The 22,030-nt window shown below is 46.2% G+C and overlaps 1 protein-coding gene across 6 annotated transcripts in view; it reads left to right on the top strand.

The window, feature by feature from the left end:
* The window catches only part of MTSS2 (MTSS I-BAR domain containing 2), a 58,355-nt gene that overhangs the window by 2,997 nt on the left and 33,328 nt on the right, over positions 1–22,030 (top strand). For all 6 annotated transcript variants that reach the window (XM_081921120.1, XM_081921117.1, XM_081921116.1 and 3 more), the window contains exon 2: positions 16,518–16,579. In XM_081921120.1, the coding sequence (XP_081777246.1) occupies positions 16,518–16,579 (62 nt within the window). The remainder of the gene's footprint in view (positions 1–16,517; positions 16,580–22,030) is intronic.

Below are 22,030 nucleotides of genomic sequence, written 5' to 3'. Positions count from 1 at the left end.
CTGGCATACAATCCTTAGAAGCCCATAGATGTTTGAAGAGCCCCCTGAGTCTATTCCTGGGCCCAGGATGGCCCTCCAATTGCAAGTGAGAAGGGTTCCCCCCCACCTGCCTTCTCCAGGGCCTCTACTTTCCCTTTCCTTTACTCTGACCAGCTGCATCAGAAGCCACCCCAAGCACCTGCATGGTGGTTTTTCATTGAAGTTTCCCAAATAATTCTGTGGACTGGGGAGCCTGTGCCCTTCATCATGTCCCATCAGCCTCAGCCATCATAGCCAGTGATGAAGGATGATGGAGTCACCCCCAGCCTGGGCTAAAGCCAGCAGTTTTGCTCTGAGATAAAGCAGCAGAGTTCTTCAGAAGCATTCTCTTCCAAGTAGTGAGGAGTCACTCCCATTCATTCAGAAACTCCTCCCCACATTTTAGGAAAACTAAAATGTTTTGTTGTTTGATGTCATTGTTGTTTGATTTATTACCTGTCCTTTGCCCAAGGGTCCTAGGGCAGGTTGCATCATTAAAAAGAATCATTTAACCCCTTCAGACCTCAAACTCATTTTATACCACTATAACCCGCAGTACGTTTAAATTTTCTACTCATTTCTCTCCTCCCTCAGTTCTACTTTTCTGTCCCTGCTTTTTTGTATGCTTTGGTTTCTTAACAGGCCAGAAACACGCCCTGGGACAGCAGCCAGGGCAGTTTTGTTCATGATGAGTACCTGGTGTGGGAGCTGGAAAACTGTTAAGCCAGCAAGGGCCTGAGATGAAGGCCCTTAAGCCCTTCCTGCCTGCTGCTCCTCTTCCTCCTTATCATCTGCTGAGTCATTGTTTGCAACTGGATCTTCTCTCAGCCAAGGAGACCCTCATCCCAAGGAGATGCCTGGCAATAGTGCCTTCTGTATCCAGTCAGGTGCTCCTGGGCTTTGTGCTGGGTGCACTGCTGCCATCTCTTGAGGCCTTGGGGGGCATTCTCTCTGCCGCCCTTCATGTACATAGGGGTAGCCAGCGTGGTTTCCTCCAGATGTTGTAGGACTACAAGTCCCATTGGCCATGCTAGCTGGGGCAGATGGAAGACACAGTTCAAACACACCTACCACTAAGGTGTGCTCACCTGGTCCTCTTAATGCCTTTGCCAACAGGCCCACCTACAGAGAGAGGTGATGGTGATGTTAGGTAACACTAGGCTTCCTTAGTAGATCTTGCTGCCATGGCCCCTGTTATCTGTTTCGATTCCCTCAAGAAAGGCTCCACAGAACCAAGTGTCTGGCCTGCAGTTCTGCCAGTGTTCACTGACTGCCTGGACTCTCCATGTCCTTCCTCTGTGTATTGATGGAGCTTTCCTGGCCTTGGTCAGGTTTGTTGCCCATGTGAGTCTCCACTTACATACAAGGCATGCTGAACTGGCGGTTTTGCAGGAGACTCTGACCTGCTGCGTCAAGGGAAACCTTGCACTCCTCCTTCTGTTCTGGGAGTGTTTCATGAGGTGTGGGTGCCTGGCCAGTGGCCTTTCTCTTCTTCCTAGCCCACTGTTCTGTGAGGGCGAGGACTGCTTTGGCCTGGCTGGCCTGTATCCCCTGTGGCTTTGTGGTTGGTCTTAATGCCCAGCTTCTGAGGCTGCAAGCATTAAGCCAGCTTGCACCGGCTTCCACATTTCTGTTGCCCTTGGCTGCTGGAGGCTTGTGAGCTGGACCAAGTTCTCAGTCACTCACCACCTCCTTGCTTTTTCTGCCACAGCTTCAGGCGGAATTGCACTGCTGCAGGTGAGCTGGCTTCCTTGCCATGGCTACTAATCTTCCAGTTGGCTGCTGAGTTTATCAACCTTCCATCATCCAGAGAAGCACGGTTTGGCATCTGTAAAACAGCAGATGGTTCTTAGAGGAGTTAAGATGCCTGTGTGTGTGTGTGTGTGTGTGTGTTGCAAGGGGCCATGCCTCCACTTCTTCCGCTGTGCCCCTTTCTCCACAGAGTGGATGGTGGACATACATAGGATGAGTCACAAGGTCATTGTCTCATGTGATGCCTACACTAAGTGACTGAGAGATAGTCCTGGACTGCCCAGTCGACATCACTGGAGGATAGGATGTGGCTGTTAATTAATCTAACAGAGCTAAAATAATTGTTGCCATTTCATTTAGAATTTACAAATGAAGTGGAAGTAGGGGAAAGCACAGCTCAAAGGTTAAGCCTTGAATGAATGAGAGGATGATGAGGTCGCAGGTTGAGCTTCAGGAATGCAAGGAGAATGTAGCCAGGCACTCGGTCTCCTTTTATTGAACAAGCCTTTCCTGGGGGATGGGCCTTTCTAGGTGCTCTTAAATATTGGGATAAACTTTGACCATCTCCGAAGCACAGACAGAACACCATGTTCCATAATTTTAAATTCCCCTGGTGTGGATTGAGCATCATTTTCTGCCACTGACGACACTCAAGCTCAGTGCACAAAGCACTTTAAGTGTGTGGATACTGCAGGCTTCCATCTCCCCTTCCAGATGTTAATTGTACACAGGTGCAGGCCAGGTTAGCAATGAAAAGTTAGTAAAGCCAAAACTAGATGCAGGGGCTGGAGGCCTTTGTGTTTACATGTGGATAAAGTTAGCAGGGGCTTCTGATATTTCAGACAAAAAGAAGCATGCAAGTGAGGAGTTTAAGACTTCCTCAAGTCTGTTGATTCCCTTCCCATATCATCTTTTGAGGAATGAAAAGGGAGAGGTGCCCTAGGTGGTTCAGTGGAACTTAAAAAAATGGATGCCTCATCCTACACCTGCTTATATACCATTTACAAACTTTTCTCACATTGAAGCTGCAACTCTCAGGAAGCCCAGCTATGGGCTAACCTCCAGCTTTGATGCCGCCCTGTTTCCAGCAGCTTTGCCCCAGGGGCAAGAGGTGTGTGTGGGGGAGCCATTTTCTGCTCTAGAGCCCTTCAGAGCCAGGGAGAGGACAAAAAAGGTTGCATTGAGTTCTTGAGGCCTAGATCCTTGTGGGGGCAGGGAGAAGGAAACCTCCCACTCTCAGAACAAGGGGTGCCCCATGGAGGGCCTGGACAGATAGTGCCAATGCTGCTGGACCTAGGAGAGAGCCAGGAGGCCCTGGTCAATGCCAGCCTTCACCAGCTTGGTGCTTTTCATATGTTTTAGACCACAACCATCCATCAACCACAGTCAGCATGATTTATCACCTTCAGGTTTAAATAATCTGGAGGACACCAAGTTGGTGAAAGCATTTATCGCCATTTTAGGGGAAAGAAGAGGCAACTTGCCTGCCCTGGATTTTCCAGCTGTTTGCTTCATTCATTTCCTACTTTCTTGTTTGAGTCATTCATTTCTTTCCTGCTGAATTCACAAAGCAGCCATCATCCATATTGCTGGCAGCTGAAGACACATTGCATCCCCAAATGAGAACCCTGAAGGGTCCACCAGGAACACCCTGTGTGCAGCTGTTTGTAGCTCTAGTCTGTAGCCTGGGCTATGCTGTGCTCCAGTGGGTGCCCTTGGGGACCAGGCTAGGCTCTCATCCCAACAAGGGCAAACCCTTTTACCAAAACACAGGGTTCAAGGTGTAGCATAGTTTCAACAAGTTGAAGTCAAGCAGAGACAACCTCTCTAGATTCTAAATCTGGAAACATGGTTTGGCTCATAGGGAGTTCAGCTAGGAGACAGAAGCCCGTTTTTATTTACAGCTACTGGGGGGCTTAATTGGGAGGCCTTATACCCTCTGGTCTCTGAAACCAGAGTGAAACTGGCAGTGAAAATGAAGGCGTATCAGAGATTGCATACTCATGAGTAGACCTATGACTGTATCCATAGGCACATACTAGGTCGTTTTTGGCCTGGACCCCAAGCTTTGGTTGTTGGTGTTCTTGAGGACTGTGCAGGGAAGGTCAAGTGAGGAGCCTCATCTGACAGTTGTAGGGATTCTTCACCAGGGATCAACCCACACAGCCTCTCAAGTGGATCCTCAGCATTGGATCCAGGGGGCTGTGCCTGCTCCACAGACCCTTGACCTGCAAGGTGTTTCAGTTCATTCTTCAAGGGCTCGTAGTTATGAGAACTGTTGGACCTCCTGCCCTTGGGCAGAAGCAGTAAGGGTTTCACTTCTCTGTTAATGAGTGATTTTTATTTTTTGTCTATGTGGACTGAGCAGGGTCCACTGCTTGGTGTGCAGGCCAAGGAAGGGGCAGGATAAGGTCACACAGAACACATAGCTCCAGCTGCTGCCCAACTCTCAAACAAGATCAGGTGAGGAGCTGACTGGAGTCAGACCTGTAACATTGGAGTTTGAAATGTGGGAAAGGGATCTCAAAGGACATCTGGTCGAAACTCCCCCTGCAGGAAACCTCTGCAGGAAGTCACAGCTTCCATCCAGCCCTTGCTGAGGTGCCTCTAACAAAGGAGAGGTGGCCATCTTCTGAGGCAATTTGTCCCACTGTCAAAGCAGCACGTACACTGGACATTTTTCCTAATGTTTGCTCAGAAATCTCACTTCTTGTAATTTGAACTTGTTGGTCCTGCATCCTGGAAGATCACAAAATAAATTTGCCCAGTCATCTACACCAGCCCTTCAGGTATTTGCAGACAGCTATCATTTCATCTTTAAAACTGTTCCCTCTCCATCCTGGACCTGTACAGCTGCATCAGTCTTTCCTAGCAGGTCTGACTATCCATTCTGAATCCCAGTTGCTGGAAACCATAGGAGGGAAGGACCCTCTTATGCTCAGGTCCAGCTTGTGGGTTTCCCATTGGGGCATCTAGTTGGCTGCTGTGCAAACAGGATGCATGACTAGATGAGCCCCCTTTGGTCTGATCCAGCTGCTGAAGGGCTCTGCCGATGTTCTTCATGGCAGAACGGATGCTTTGCATGCAGAAGGTTCCAGGTTCAATCTCTAGCTACTTTGGTTAAAGAATCCTCAGGAGCAGGCTGAGAAAGATGTTTCTCTCTGACAGAGACCCTCAGCAGGGCTGCTTCTGCCAGAGTAGTGCTTTCTGAGCTAATTGGACCAAAGGAAGTTTGGTCCATCATCTTTGTGACAGCCTTTCAGTTCTTTGAAGATGGCTATCGTCTCATCTCTTAATCCTCTTACCTAGGCTACACATTCAAAGCACTGTAGGCCTCTCCTCCTCTTAGGACTTGGCCTCCTGCCCTCTCTGGACGTTTTCCAGTCTACCAATATCCTTCTTAAACTGTGTTACACAGAAGTGGGCATGCCAGTCCAGGTGTAGTGCGACCTAAGCAGAGATGGGTGATGCTGTTACAATAACATCTTCTAGATGCCTTTTTCCTGCTAATGTAGCCTAGAATTGCATTTGTCTTTTTCACCACCACATCAGAGTTGGCCTGCGTTTAGCTTATGATTTACGGAAACCCCTAGAACCCCTTGTTATTTTTGAATCCTGCTGTTGGGCTTCTCTATTCTTCACTTCAGGTTTTAGCTTATATATGAAAAGGTGGGATAGGGATCACACATTGTTAGCGTTACTCATAATGAAACCATAGGGCTGTTATTATCTCTCTTCTCTGCAACTCTCTGGTCAATTCTGTTTGTTGTCATGAACTTCTTGGAGGACTCCATTTCAGCAGGATTCTTAGCCTTTTCTTTTGTACAATGACTGCAGATCAAAGTTCTTTTCATGTTTTGGTCTTCTTGTATATCACTTGTATATTACAGTCAGTTTATCCCAGCCAGCAGGTATGTTTGTCCTGGAGGAGCCATACTTAAAAGAGGATAATGATATTGGCCCACAAGCCTCTCTCTGGACCACGTTGGCTGGGCCAAGTGAGGAAGTGAGTCCCAAGTATAGGTACAGGAGGCAACCCTCCCTCCCTCCCTTGATGGCATATCTGAGCAGGTGCTGTGGGGAACTCATTGTCTCTCTCCCAGATTAGCAGATGTGGACTTGGTCATTCCATGTAATGGGCACCATATACACAACGGCTTAATTTTACATTAATTTCATACTGGCATCCCATGCTACTTGGTGCAGAAGTATAGGCAATATGGTGGATAATATGGGGGTGGTGTTTTATTGCCGATGACACGCTCCTGATTCATTTGTTCTCTGTGGTAGGCAATGCTTAATCCTCCCCCTTCATGTGCACAACATTTGTACAAAACTTTTTCTTCTGCCCTGCTCACTGCCATCTTAATATTAACCCTTCCTCTGTAAACATCCATCTCTGAATCTGTTGTCTGCAATGATGATTGATATTTAGGCTACCCTGCAAAAGTACAACTTAAGGATTAAAATAGCGTGTGTGAGAGAGGGAGTATATGTGGTGTGGAGACTGGTAACACTTCCAAAACCATCTCTCCAAAGCATTCTGAAAATAGCTCCAGGGTCTGCAGTGGCTGCCTGCCTGCAGTGGGGACCATCCGTGACAGGTGTGCCAGAAGCAGCAAAGTGACAGTTGGCTCCGCGCTTTGAGCAGAAGATGAGCAGCTGCAGAGTTTTGTCTGGCTTCAGAGGAGCAGCGGATTGTTTGGCTGTGAGGACCAGGTGGTGGCAACCCCTGAAAGGAGATGCTTGGGCCTCATCCTGTAGTTCTCCTGCCTAAAGTGTCGGAGAGAAGGTGGAATACGGGGTGAAGGTGGATATAATACAGAAAATAACTCTTGGTGGGCCCCTCAATGACAAATGGAAATCATACTCCCCTCCTGACTTCTCAGCTTGAATGACAACTACCCCTTTATTACTGATCTAGGGCCATTCATGAAAATGGTGCTTTATGAAGAGTGAGAGGATGCCTTGGCTCTGGAGCTTGTGGTGTAGAATATAGCACACAGGAAGCAACCGAAGAAGGGGAGGGGAAAATGGGCGTGAGGGAGGAATTGTCACACATAATATTCATAATAATTTTATTATTTATACCCTGCCCATCTGGCTGGGTTGCCATTGGACTTGCCCTGCCTCGATGGCTACATTGGGCTACCTGATTTTATATATATATATATCTGAAACATTCCTCTATTGCTTTTTTAAAATACTCTTCGGGAGCTGGGAAGGGAAGCAGTTTCTTAGCATCACAGTTGATGCCATCAACAAGCAGCCCTTTTGTTGCAGACTTGCAGAAACCTAGCATTTTCAGAGCTTGACCCTGCAGCATAGAGGAAAGGGGCATTTGAGTTAAACAGAACAAGGGCCCCGCTGTTGTTAAGCACCTTACCTTGTCACACCACCCACAGGCCCCTCTGCTCCCTGCAGTGCTCAGTCAGAGGTGCCTCTGAGAAGCCCACAAGGGGGAGGCCCTATAACCACTGGAGTTGAGGAGTGCACACTGCTCCTGCAGCTGGAGGTTCCACGGGGCCAAACAAGATGGTTCAGGTCCATTTCAATCCAGGAACTGCCTGGTGGCATGACACTGAGCCTTCCTGAGAATGTCTTGTCATTCAAAGATTAAGTGTCAGCCTTTGGGCTTGCTGGGCCTGAGTGCCAGGATCACTTTAGGCATTGGGCCTGACAGGAATAGTAGTGTTGAATGAGGAAGTGCAATAATAAATACTGCAAAAGAGAGAAGCTTCCCGTTGCACGCTGTGGCTTCATGCTATTGCCATCATTTGGCATGCTGTTACTGTACCACTTGGCACATGCTGTGACTGTGCCACTTGCCAACGGCCCATTTAGTTCAGCATCCAGTAGTGGCCAGTCAAATGACCTTATGGGGAGCCTTCAAGCTGGACCTGAGCTCATCAGCACTCTCACCTCCAGCAACTGGTATACTGCCTCTGATAGTGAAGGTACAGCATAGCTATTATAAACTTCTGTCTTGTTGCTTCGTATATCCTTTTTCTCTAAACTAAAAAGCCTCAAATGCTGCAGCCTTTCTTCACCTTGATCCTTTTGGCTGCCTTTTTCTAAAACTTTTCCAGGTCTACAATATCCTTTTTGGGGTGAGGGGACCTGGACTGTACACAATATTCTAAGAGCAATTGCAGCATAGATTTGTATAACAGCATTATGGTATCGGCAGTTTTATTTTAAATTCCTTTCCTAATGATCCCTAGCATGGAATTTGCCTCTTTCACAGCTGCTGCACACTGAGCCGACATCTTCATTTTCTCTCCCTTGGGTAGGCAACACACAATTTTTTTTTTTTTACAAAAAAAGATTTCCCCGAGAGGCTCAGCTGCAGACATGGCAACCCGTCCGTCTGGCACAGGGCAGGCGGAGGAAGATGAGCTGGGTGAGAAATGAAAGGCGCTGCAGTTGACTGCTTGAGCTTTTCCCTGGCAGAGAGACAGAGGCCTCTGTGGCTAGGACAACTGTGCCTCTGAAGGCCCAGGTTCCTCTGGACGCCACGCAGGCCACTGACCCAGCCCGGTGACTAGGGCTTTGTATAACCACAGGCACTCCAGGGGTTTCCACTGCGAGTCAGTTTTGCCAGGGAGGGAGAGATGATGCCCTGCAAACCGCACTGCAAGCAGCTGGGAGAATATCTGCTGAGTAATACAGTAAACATCCGAAATGAGATCACTCCTGGGTAGAAAATAATTTTCCGTTGCAAACTGAATTTTTTTCAATGCAAATTACCTTAATTTGCATCTGAAATTTTTCCACTTTAAATTTTTTTAGAAAACCCACATGGCTGCACTGAGTGTCTTCCTTCTCCTCTGGCTGCTAGGCAACATGCCTTGCTATCAATCCAACCCTGAGAGTTAACATACACTTGACACCTGCCCTGCTTCTCTTCTCCTCTCTTCCACATTCATTGGCTGACCTGCTTGGGTCTCCATTGGCTCTGCTGTTGCCATAGGATGCCAGACTCCAGTCATCAGTTGCATTCCAAAATTGTCAAAGGACAGTACTGCTTATGGTTTTCGTGACACCTTTTTCGGCAATAGGTTGATGGTTTTCGGCAAAATGTTGTGCATTGCCTTGGGCTGTCTTCTGATGGAGTCTGGGGGCTTCTAGTGTTCATAGTCATTATACTTCAGCTGTAAGCTGCAAGCAGAATTGCCATGAATTGACTCCTTATAACTGCTGCATTTCTTCTGTGTGGTCATTCAACTATGTTCCATGCACCCCAGTGGGCTGTTGTGGCTGGGGAAGTTTAATTCACCTGAGAAGCCACTTGAATCTCAGCACATGTTCACTATAACTTTTGTGATGGGCACCATTTTTAACACCTTTTTGTATTTTATTTAGTACTAATGCTTTTCTGGCTGTGCTTTTTCATTTAAATGGTACTTCACTAGAGAGCCTTGGCAATATAATACAACAATGCTAATTTATTTAGAACTGCAGAAGATTAGGCGGCACATAGATTATGGGGCTCTACCCAACAGCCTGTGTGGCCAGCGCCAGCTCCATCTGATTGGTAGGCCTTGTCCTCTCTCCAGGAGCCCTGGGAGTGTTACTTACTTGCTGCAGTCCTTGCTGCAAGCAGTGCCGGGAACTGGGCCTGATTCCCACAATGCCCTGGGGTAATTCTATACTGGGGGCATTGGGGAAAATTAAAATAGTAACTCGACCCAACCTCCCCCACCGCACCCCCCAGTGCTGCTCAAAGCAGTGGGCCCTGGGTAGGTGTTATTAATGGGCCTTGTGGGGCACCTTACCCATGATGACTTCAACACATGCCAAGTGGCTAGAGCCAGCTGGCAGGGACAAAGACCAATTCTCAAGTAGGCAAAGAAGCCATGTAAGTTGTTGCCACCATCCTATTTCCTGAACAAGTGAACTGTCACTTTTCAGATCAACCATTTTGAGAGAATAACTGGAGGGACTCACAATAAACACAGCAAGTGGGGGGATACTAGCTACCTAACCTATCCTTTGCCAACCTGGTGCCCTTCAGATGTTTTGGAGTACCAAAGGTGCTCTGGCAAAGGCAGGTGGGAGTTGTAGTACAGGGCAGATGGAGGGCGCCAGGTTGGCAAAGGCATGGTGAATTGATGATTTTGAGAAGCAGGGTGAGATTCCCTCTGCATCACGCATGGGCAAAGATCACAGGGAAGTCTCCAAGGCAGACTTTCTGACTAGTTTGTCGTATATGTCATAAAATTATTTTACAGCACAAAATGGATGTGAACACAATTTTAAAAGGGGGCAGGGAGAGAGTTCCCCAGATTATGGTTTTGATTTTTGATAGAGCATGTCTACCTGAGCATTTTGGACGAAGGAGGGTTGTGCTGCAATTTCTTTGAAGCCAAGTTGAGTTTCAAGCCTGGTGGTCTAGATACTTCGTCCTCTCCATTTGTGACATTCTAGAATCCAGCAGAAAATGGGTGCACGCTTTCTCTACACTTACAAATGCCTTCTGCATTGGGCAGTCTGGCCAGGGAATGTTGTTGTTGTTCATCCTGGGAAAGAGTCTTGATTGCATTCTCTCCTTGTTGATTATTGGATTTTGCTCATCAAGTGTATCTGTGGCAGTATTGAGGTGCACTGTAGCCAAGTTATCCTGAGGTGGTTTTGCATGATGTCATATGCGGAATGTTACTTTCATCATTTCCATAAGAGAGGCTTAGCAAATACCACATCTCGCCACCTGGAATACATTCGTAGGAATTGCCTCCTTCTGACCAGTATTAGAAACTGAGATATAAAAGCTAGGAGCTAAATGGCACCTTAAATCTAGGTTATGGGTGCAACAACGGAATGTCTTGGTGCGCTTTTTTATAACAAGAATTCAAAGTTGAATTTATATTTGAAAAGTATTTGTGATCACCAGACGACGTTTGTAGGTTTGCAAGAAGTTCTGTGAGGAATAATATTAGAAATACAGCAAAAATGGAGAAGGAGATGTGATATATTAAAAATGTAAAGGCAATATTAAGTTAGGAAATGCGTAAGAAGTGATTAAGACGGAGGATTATCAGAGGTGCTGATGGAAGTCCAATAAGGATGTATTTGTGATAAATTGTGTGGTATGCTTTATAATTCTGTATGTTAAAAACCAATAAAAATATTCTTTTAAAAAAGAATTCAAAGTTGAAAATGAATGAACTGCAGCTAAAAGTGTTCATTTTTCACATGGTCTACTCCCTTGCCCACCCCCCAATATTCTTAAGAGGGTCTCTTCTCCAGTCTTCAGAGAGTAGCTGGAAGTGGGGAGGCAGAAAAAGGTCCTCCTTTCCTTCGACTCTCCAGTTTTAATCTGAAATCTTAGGCGCAGTACTGCGCCCAGAGCTCAGAAACTGCTTGTGCTAATGAAATTCCCTGTCGCAAAATGCGCCTAGAACAATGGGAGTTTCGAACACTGGTCCTTGCAGTCCAGATGTCCAGCTCCTTGGGACATCCCCTCTCCTCTTGGTTCTGCAAGTCTCCATAGTCTCTTCCTTCATGTTTAATCTGACCGGTGCTGCTGGGCAAGATTGTGCATAGAGATCTGGAGTAGATGGAGAACTCCAGCTCTTGCTGTTTTTTTTATCTCTGTGTTTATGTGCGGCTTGGCTTCTATTGGCAGCTGGATGTGGGAGAGCAGAGTACAGTTAAATCAAAACCAGAGCCATGGCAGTGGTAGCAGGCAGCCCCATCTGGCAGCCAGGGATCAGGAGAGCACAGCACCCGGGGAAGAGTTCAGGCAAGCTCTCTCTAGCAAGGCAAGAGAGCTCTTCCTGGGCTATAAGAGGAGCAGGAGGCAGCAAACAGCCCTCCCAAGTTGGAGGCAGGAATGTTTCCACAAAGCATGTTGCTGTACCTGACTTGTGTAGCTCATCCAGCAGGCTCTTCATAAGTTCAGGAGCAGAACACATGCTGTGCATGCAGGAGGCCCCCTTTACGTCCCCCCTGCTAGCCCTACAAGTATGGCCAGAAAGAATTCTTGTCTAAGGAGAGATGCTGGAGAGATCCTACCAGTCAGAGCTGCTGGCACTGTACTAGAGGAGTGAATAGTCTCACTCTGTATTTAGCATCTTCATCTGCCCCACTCAGCAATCTGGGGGAGGAGCTCTAGCATCACTTGCAGGCCCCCACCCCTTGGTGCTGCCACCTTCAGTGATACCCCCAGAAGTTTTGATGCCCCGGTCAAACATTTCTTTCTGTCTGGAAAACTTGCTTTCAAGATGTCCACCTACCTTCCATCTCAAGAAGTAGATGTTTTGCCAATGAGGCATTCCAAAGCTGTTTTCTCTTCCCGCATGCCCCCAGCCCAGTTTGACATGTGGTCCAGTTCCCGCAATAGTTTTCAGGATTTTCAGAATTACTTGCAAGGAAGTCAGATTTTAGTGCAAAGGGTTCCTGCAGTTTACAGCAGAAGGGGAAGAGGCTCAGCTGGATGTCATGCAGATACTTGATGTCAGATTGATGTGTTCCCGGCAGTGGCTTGGAGAGGGGCTTGCATGATAGATGTGAGACAAAAGGTGTCACCAGGGCGCGTGCTTTGACCTCCTTCTCCCTCACAAAAAAACATTTTGGTACCACTTTGGGTGCCCTGTGTCTGAGAGAGCTGAATTTCTTCAAAGTAGCCCCTAGATCAGAACCGGCAGGACTCCTGGGTTCCTTGAAGAACTGCCTGGCTAGAGATGTTGCTGTTTGCAATCCTGTCATGGGTAAGAGCACTGCAGTGGGAGGTGTTCTGCCATATCTGAAAGGGGTGGGCTTCCCCTCTCCAGCTCTGTTTTGAGAAAGTGGTGGAGGAGGCTACCGTGTTTTCCACAACTGCAGGACCGGGAGAAACCTGGAGCCTTTCCTGGAGTTCCTAGAGACAGAGAATGTGGCACTTGCCTGCTTTGCGTATATTAAAGGGTGCTCCAGAAAAAGAACAGTGTCTCAAATTGAGAGAGCCATTTACTTGCTGTTTAGTGCCAACAGGGGTGGTTCATGCCAACCCCTTCAAAGGTGGGTATTCCTTGCAGTTCAGAGAGGAAACGTATGGCGCTGTGGGTTAAAGCCTCAGCGCCTAGGGCTTGCCGATCGAAAGGTCGGCGGTTCGAATCCCCGCGGCGGGGTGCGCTCCCGTTGTTCGGTCCCAGCGCCTGCCAACCTAGCAGTTCGAAAGCACCCCCGGGTGCAAGTAGATAAATAGGGACCGCTTTCTAGCGGGAAGGTAAACGGCGTTTCTGTGTGCAGCTCTGGCTCGCCAGAGCAGCGTTGTCACGCTGGCCACGTGACCCGGAAGTGTCTTCGGACAGCGCTGGCCCCTGGCCTCTTGAGTGAGATGGGCGCACAACCCCAGAGTCTGGCAAGACTGGCCCGTACGGGCAGGGGTACCTTTACCTTTACCTTTTTAAGTTGGGCAGAGGGTACTGTATTATCATTCTTTATTTGGTTTATTTCTATGTTAGAAAGAGGAGAGGAGAGATCAAGCATTAAATAAGACCATTATTATCAGTAGTAGTCATCATAAGACCATTCCTGAATAAGCCTTCCCTAGACCTGGAAGATCTGAATAATTTTTGACAAGTATCAAATGTCCCCATTTTAGGCAAGGTTCTTGAGAGGGTGGTTGCCAAACAGATTCAGGTGCTCTTGGAAGAGACAGGTTTTCTGGATCCATTTCAATTTGGACTGAAGCCTGGTTTTAGTACCGAAACTGCCTTAGTTACCCTGTATAATGACCTGTGCTGGGAACAAGGCAGGGGGATTGTGACTATGTTGATCCTCATTGATCGCTTGGTGACTTTCAATATGAGCAGCCATGGTATCCTTCTGAGGCGACTATCTGAGTTGGGTATTGGGGGCACTGCATTGTGGAGGTTCCACTCCTCCGTGGATGGATGGCTCCAGAAGGTGGTTCTTGGGGAGCATTGCTCAACTCTTGTGTTTTATCTAGTATGGGGTCCTGCATGAATCACAGAGTTGGTTCTGTTTCCCATGCTCTTTAATATCTAGATCAGGGGTCTGCAACCTTTAAGACAAAAAGAGCCGCTTGGACCAGAAAAAAAAACTGGGAGCCGCAAAACCATTGCGACATTTAAAACAGTGGGGAGTGTCGGGGCACACAATGTGCCTCCTCCCCTCGCTAGTATCTGCCCCAGAGCCGCGGCAAAGGTGTAAAAGAGCCACATGCGGTTGCTGACCCCTGATCTAGATGAAACAGCTGAGTGGGTTCATACTGATTTCTGGAGTGTGTTGTTATCAGTATGCTGATGACACAGTTCTAGCCCTCCTTTGAGGCAGGCAGTGTTCTGAATCAGTGCTTGGTTGCAATAATGGACTGGATGAGAGCCAGTAAAACTAAAGCTTAATCCAGACAAGACTGAAATGTTGGTAGGTGGTTCCTCTGACCTGCTGAGTGGCGTTTGGCCTGTTCTAGGTGGGGATTACACTCCTTCCGAAACAGTGGGTTCATAGTTTGGGCGTTCCTCCAAGACTCATTGCTGTCAGTTCAATTATGACCCTACCTGCACAAGGATAACTTGGCTACAACAATCTTTTCTCTGGTAACGTCGAGGTTGGATTACTGCAGAGCAATTTATATGGGACTGCCTTTTAAAAACTTTGGAAGCCTCAATTAGTGCAGAGTGTGGCTGCCCAGCTGTTGACAGCTTCAAGACAAACAGATCATATAACACCAGTTCTGTTCCAACAACACTGGTTGCCTGTATGCTTCCAAGCCCAATTCAAAGTGCTGGTTTTGACCCTTTAGAGCTCAGGGTCTCCAATATGAACCTACCAGGGCCTTTAGAGCTTTGTTGAGGCCCTTCTGCAGATTCTGGTTCTGAGGGTTGTGACAAGGGAAGAGGGCTTTTCAGTTGTGGCTCCCATCTATGGAATGTGCTCCTCAGCAAGGCCCGCCTAATGCCTTCATTGACTGATACCAGGAGAAAGCCTATGTTTCCCCCCAGCCTTTTGACAGATGAAAGATGACGCTTTTGTCGTTAGTGTGCTGCCAAAGTTTCCTGCGGCTCTTAAGGGGGTTACTTTTTGTTTTAGTTCCATGCTATTGTATATTTATTTGTTCTTTTAACAATGTTGTAAGTTACTTGGAGACCTTCAGGTAGCAAGCAAATAGCAAATCTGATTATTAATAGTGTTAATACTACTAGTGCTACTAGCTGTGGAAAAATAAAGATTTCAAAATCTGTCTAAGAGTGGAGAGGGAGTTCTGGTACTGTTATTTATATTTTAAAGACAAACTTCAGCATGAACAATAAAAAACCCATTCTTCACAGTAAAAAAAGGAGGGGTCATTTTTTCCTCTCATCTGCTTTTTCAATCAATTAGCATAGGTTTGGTTATTTCATTTATTCTTTCTTCCTGCATAGAACACACTCAATTTCACAGACACAGTTTGTACCACACAGAAAGCCCATGCAGAAGATCAATTTATATTGATTCATAACAATAAGGGTCAATAAATTTGGGGTAAATTATTAGGGTTGCCACCTTTTCTGTCTCAGCAGACATTAACCAGTAATAAAGTACCTTTTGGATTCTTTAGACTAAAATGCTAATAAAGGCCCTGTGGGCAGACTGGGCCTTTTTTTGGTCATGTGGTATTGTGGTAACTATAGTGGGCATAAACTCTCTGTGGAAACAACCAGTTCTCCAAATAAAGGCAGAAAATGGCACCTCCAGCCGCCTTTGGGCAATTCAGTCCAAGCTGTTGCTCCCCAAAGACCTGGGAAGGCACAGCACCCTCCATGAGCAGTATGCAAAGCTATGGACATGAAATGCGCTGCTCTCCATACTGTTTCTGATTGGCACTTCTGCTGGTCCTGCTTCTACATCTGAGGACACATGTTTGGCCTAGAATCTTTAAAGAAAATTATATGTTAAGCCCGGGTTTCGATGTGGCAGTGCAGCACTGCATAAGCACAAAGTTGCCACAAAGTGCAAGGGGGGGGGGAAGAGGCGAGTCCGTTTTGGCATCTTTCCCTTTCTCCCTGCCGCCTCCCTTGATAGGATTTGCAGAAGAAGAAATTATAGGCAGTCCTTGTTAAGAGCTAAGTTTGTTGCTGAGTTGCCTTTAGGCCTCTCGCAGGCCTGTCAGTTTCCAAACTGGGGCAGGAGAATGTGGACAGCTGCATTTCTTCCTTGCAACAGCGAAATATTTTTTCCTCATTCATGACCCGGCAGAAACAGCTGGGTCTCTGCTGTTGGTCATTGGACCTGGCAGCCGCCTGGCGGCATCTCTGCCTCTCCAACATAGGGGACAAGAGACTGCTGGGACAGCAGATGCAGTGGAGGTGATATTTTCACCCTCGCCAAGATTTTAGGGCTGGGCTGAGCCAGGGGAGGGGTTGCCCACTTCCCCTCCCAGGCACAACACCCCTTAATAATGTAAACATCAGCACCAGATGGTAACTATGGTTAAAGTAAACAGGTTCCCACCAGGGTTTGCTAAGCAGCTGAAGCCTCTTTTAAGTTCAGCTTCAACAATCAGTCATTTAAAAATGGCCGCCTTTAACAGTTTTCTTCTCAAAGAGAGGCAACAATTCTCAGCCAGAGATGACTGCTCACATTTACGAATGATGCTGAAAATGTACAAGGAGATGACGGTTGGTCTTTTCACAGGAACCCTCTGGATTCAAGATTGGCTGTTTGTTGTGTCTTGTTTGTGGGGCTTGGGGTGCTCAGGCAGTGAACGCAGAGCAGTCACCTGTTTGCTCAACTCTTCCCCCCCCCCTTCTCTGTTCCAGAGTTCCTACCCCATCTGGGAAGATTTCAACTCCAAGGCAACTAAACTTCACTCCCAGCTGCGGTGAGTTTCTCGACAGAGCTGGCACAGCAACAACACAGCTGCCATTTGTCCCCCAGCCTGGTCTTCTCGCCATGTGTGTCATGAAAAGAGACTCTTGATTTCTTCTATACTCTCAGCTTCCTCTCCCCACACCCTCCTTTCTTTAGAAAACAAACGATGTGTCCCCAGCTGGTTCAGGTTCTTTTGAAACCCCACAGGCAGTAGCGCTGTACGTAGTGAGAGTGCCCTCCAGCTGCTTTGGACTACAACTCCCATTAGACCCAAATCACCTAGTCATGCTAGCTGTAGCTGATGGGAGTTGTAGTCCAAAACAGCTGGAGGGTGGCAGGTGATGGGGAAGATTTTGCATGGCAGATTATGGTTTCATCAGGCGCTCTTGGCCAAACAGCAGTGCAAGCTGGGCAAATAACCCCAAGTGGTGTATATTTTCCAGCTGGCAGCTACTCTAGGAGTTGAGTGACACTGGCCAGAGGAATGAGAGCTGATTTTTGGATTATTGTAATCTGCTGCAAGCTACCTTGGATATCATTAGATCCAAAAGCTGGGTGGAGGTCTTCTTTCAGATGAAATGCAGTCTAAGTCGTATTTTTAAAAAACCACCCTGCCTCATTTCTATGTGGGGAAACAAAACCTGTGCAGATCTGTGTCAGTTTTTCTGAGTGTGTTATAGGGCTCAATTCACATACATTGAAATGGGCCCAGGAAATTCTGCTGGCACCCCTGGAGGCTGTGACTACCACATAATGAGCTGGGAATGCCCTGGTTCAATGCAAAAATAAAATAACTTACTGCTTTAAGTTAAGAAGTTTTAGAAGCAATGGGGAGGGCAGAATCCTAGTTGCTTTGCTGCCAGTAATGAGAGGTCCCACCCATACGGCTGCTCAGAAACAGCATAGTTGGCCCCTGAGTTCCTTTCACCCGCCATTTCTTACCTGAATGTCCCTCTCCACAAGAAGGTACCATTTCTTAGCATGATCTGGTGGGCATGTTCTGATCCTCCTTTTCATCCCCTTCCAGCCATCACAGAAAAGCATGTGCCAAAGCCACAGCCTCCTCCATGTCAGCTGCTTTCTCTCAGACAAGTGTGCCTGCTCTTTTCTCTGGAACTGCCATTCTCTCCCTTTTGATGGATCATCACTGTGATCTTGTTGTCAGTTCTTTGTATCTTAGGGGTTTTTATTTTCTCTCAATACTTTTCCGACCTTGTGGCCCTTTTTCTTTTTGTAACAAAACAAAATTGAAGTACCAGCCCATCTACAGGCAAAGTGCTATTGAGTCTTTTAATGGCTCCTTTGCCTTTTTAATTAAACAGTTCCTGTTTGCAGATTTAACTCATAGCTTTGTGATTAGCACTGGTTCAAGATTAGTGGTGAGTAGCTTTTAATATCCTCTTGAATAGCTTTTCTTAATTGCCTTAATATTGGTTGTGGTTCCCATGGGGAGGGGAAAGCTCCATTTATCATTTTTCTTTTTTAAAAAAATCATTTTAAAAAATAGCAGAATACATTTTTGGCTATATAAAAATGAGGGTGTGTGTGTATGGAGACACACTTACACAAGGAAATCTGTAATCCAAGCCCCCACCCCATGGGAACAGAAACTGACCCTAGGCCGGCAATTAACCAAGTCCATTCAAGGGGCAATTAATAGGCTGTTCATAATTGATGCCAGGTAACATAAAATGGGATCATTCTATAAGGAGTAAACTTTTAATTAAAGCTTCTGAAAACCTTTCATGAACAGGATTTTCTTGTGAGTTAATGTTATAGAAGGATCTTGAGAATAATAGATAATACAATGCTATTTTAAGGCTTTGTGTGGAACCTCTATTTTATTTTTTTTAGTTAATTGAACAAAGTGAGTGTCTCAGCAGCACTAAAGGGTTCAAGTGAAGAATATAGCATATTCCTGGTATTCTTTAGGGAAAAGCACCTTTCCAAACACTACTTTGTGGCCCAACCCAGTATTTGAGTAGAGCCTGCCTCAGTTTTGCCTATTTGCCTATATTCAGTTAGTCTGCTAAAAGCACCTGTGGCAGTTGGTTTTTTTAACAGTTACCTTGGGCATAATTTTTTCTAATGCCTTCTTTTACACATGCACACTATTATATTTTATGAGTGTGCTAGTTGCAATGAGTGGATGCCAACTGTAAGTACAATATCGGGCAACCTTGGCAGTTTCAAAGTTTTTAATCTTGTTTACTAATCAAATGCAAAATAAACATGATAAATGAGAATATTATGTAGGGCATCAGAAAAAAAATCCTGTACAAATCACTCTGATCACAGTTCAAAAATTTATGGAAAACACTGCTAGTGTTATATCACACCTGAGTTTCTTGACATTTTGCTGGAGGAAGGATAGAGTATAGTCTGGTGTTATCATGGGATTAAAAAAAACGAAAAACTAGGGACTGTGCCCCTGTTTCCTCCACTTACAACACCCCCTTTAGCCCAGGGTGGGGAACCATTTTGGCTCTGCAAGCCATATCCTTACCAGGATCTGCCTTGTGGTCCAAAATTGACAGGTGGGCAAGTCTATCCACCTGCCAGTCAAGTGATGTCACAAATGGCATCATGCTTCTAAGCCTGGACATTAAATAGCCTCTCAGGCAGCTGCATGCTGCTAAAAAGAAGGTTTTTGCCTTCCTTTTAGTACCACATTGCTGCTTGTGAGGTACTTTGAAGTCCAAACTTCAAGACTCCAAAGCCCAGCAAATGGAGCAGGGAGCTCTCTCATGAACCCAGGTCAAGCTAACTTGATCTCCCTTTGGATCAGCTGATGAGTGGAGAGGTCTGGGGCAGTTTGGCGCATCTGTTTGGCCTGTTCCCAGAAGGAATGGCCAAACAGAGCTCTTTGTAAGCAATTGAAATAAAATTGGCAGACAGGGCTATCACCTTTGGTCCACCCCACCCCACAAAAGTCGTCCTCCCTTTCTCAGGAGGCTCTTCCTCAGCTGTGCACCCTTTCTCCTCTGCCTCATCTCCTCCTTCAGTCCCTTTCCCCCCTCCTTTGCTTCAGCTTTAACCTCCTGTCCTCCAGTTTCCACACTCCTCCTAATTGTCATCACGCTGTAGTTTGCAGGGCTAGTGCCATCTGTCAGTGGCCTTGTGAATTACACCATGACAACAGTCTTGTACGTGTTTTACAGAGAAAAGGGAATTCAGGGGTTGGTGTGTGAAATTAATTGCAGATCTGATGCAATCAGCTAAGAGCTGGTAGGTTTTAGTAATCAGTGGAAAGATGTCATCTGGATGCCAAGCTAGGTGTCTCTGCATCCTATCCTTGTACCTTTGGCCCTTAGGTACTTAAATGGAGGATTTTACATTCATTTCTATTGAATTTACATTCTTGGTTTCAGCCCAGCTTTCCAGCCTGTCAAGGCAGTTTTAACCCTCGATATTGTCTTCTGTAGTGTTAGCTACCCCTCAGTTTTGCATTATCTGCAGTTTTGATAAGCACTCTCTATGTTCTCCTCCAAGTCTTTTATAAAACAGCAGAGGGCCTAGGACAGAGCCCTGGGGCACCCTGTGAGACCTCCCATTTTAATGCTGAGCCCTTGAGCACTTCTTGGTTATCTATGCTGGATAATAATGAGCTAGGGGTCCATTGTGTCACGCCTTTGCAACAGAGAGAGTATAGGTTGCTTTGATTGAGGTGGCACAAGGAACTGAAGGATTCTTTGGTTAATAATAAAATAATAATAAACTGTCTCCAGGATTGCCACCTCTTACTCTGATGTGCTATAATATTGAAGTAAAAAATGAGGATATTTTCGGGAGCAAGATAATCCAGTGAAAGTACGAAAATATACTGTGCCATGGAGACATGTTGTCTTGCTCAGAAGCCTTGGGCTCACCTTCTGTGATGGTTCCAGTGCTTCCAGGTACTTGCCACCTGGTCCAGCCATTAATCTGGAAACACAGGCTCCTAAAGGAATGTGTATATTTTGAGAAAGGCGTGAGTTCTCCAGATACTAATGAGTACATTATATAAAGTATTGCCAGAATCAGATATTTGCCCTTATCCCTAGCAAGGTAAATGGGAGCGAGATCTGCAGATAAATATTGCTTTAGACAGCTGGAAATGCATATGGAACTCTGCAACTCAAGTGGATATGAGCACAAACCTTAAGAAGTTTTACAAGTGATTGTGCGGATGATGCTTCTCTCCACAGAGACTGAGGATGCTTCCGGACAGCAGCTCTTAAGCCGCAAACAAGTCCTGCATATTCAATTTTTCTGTGTGCACTTTTGGCACACTACCTTCCACGCAATCCCATTTCCCCCTGTCTTAATAGTCACTGATATTCTGCTGCTTGACATCCACACCAGTGGATGGATCTTGCCTTAAAATAAAGGAATTTTAGGAACAATGATACAGAAGACAAGACAGGCCATAAACTCCCACTACATCCGTTAGTCGTTCTTTTTGATCATACAGAAATAATACTCTCTAAGGAAGATCAGGAAATGGTTATTTATCTTTTAATGGCTGCCGGAATATGTATTTCACGTATAACAAGAAATAGGAGGCTACAACAAGCTTTCAATGGCTGTGAAAATGTCTGGGATTTTAGTATGATGAAACTTACTAATTTTACTCAGACAAGAAAGCAGAGTAAATTGGAAAGTTACTCAGTTGAGAGTTGAGTAAGATTTTTTGGAATTGGAAAGTATAGGAACATATATAACCCCAATGAGTTATTATGCACAATTTAACAGCACAGAAGTTGTTAATTAATGAAAGATTATTAATTCAATCTGTAAATTCTTTGTATTGATGACACAATATGGACAAGGCTTCCTTTTGTGCTGGTGGGGGGGGGGGAGCAAGCAAGAGGTGCTAATGGACTTTCTCCATTGCCCTTTCCCCAATAAAAATCCCTGCTTTCCCCCAAACCATTAGTCCCATCCTGCATGGCTAGTGGCCAAGGATGATAAATTGTACTGTAGTCCCAACAATACAGGGCACCACTTAAGCTACTTGTGACTTACAGAGTCACATGATCAGGGTATTAGCTAAGCCCCCCCCTTTTGTCCCACTACTCCAGCTGAACTTGGAGCCCTGCCTCCCTGTTGCAGTGAAATAAAATAAGTCCACACATGAGCATCATAGTGCCTAGAGTGGCTTTGATTCATTACCAGCTCCTTCCAGCAGCTAAGAATGCAAGCCCTGGCTCTCCTAAATCCCAGGTAAATGTGCCAAAATTGTGATATGTGAAGTCTCTCTTTGAGCCATGTTGCTCCTTCCCATGCAGCAAAACAGAAGCAAAGGGGCTGGTTTTGAGAGTGGCAAGGCAGTTGCAGCATCCAGAGGGAAGCTGCAGAGCCCCCTCCCCACATATCACGGCCTCAGGATCCCGATGCCGTTGAGATCCCAAGAGGTTTAAAGTTGCCTCGACTGCCTTCCCTGTGAGCAGCTTCCAATCAACGCTGAGTAAGAAGGTTT

Source organism: Podarcis melisellensis, assembly GCF_964234715.1.
Source record: "Podarcis melisellensis genome assembly, chromosome: 8".
In the NCBI taxonomy this organism is placed as follows: domain Eukaryota; kingdom Metazoa; phylum Chordata; class Lepidosauria; order Squamata; family Lacertidae; genus Podarcis; species Podarcis melisellensis.
The sequence above is the reverse complement of the archived record's forward strand: the minus strand, read 5'-3'. Positions and strand labels throughout refer to the sequence as shown.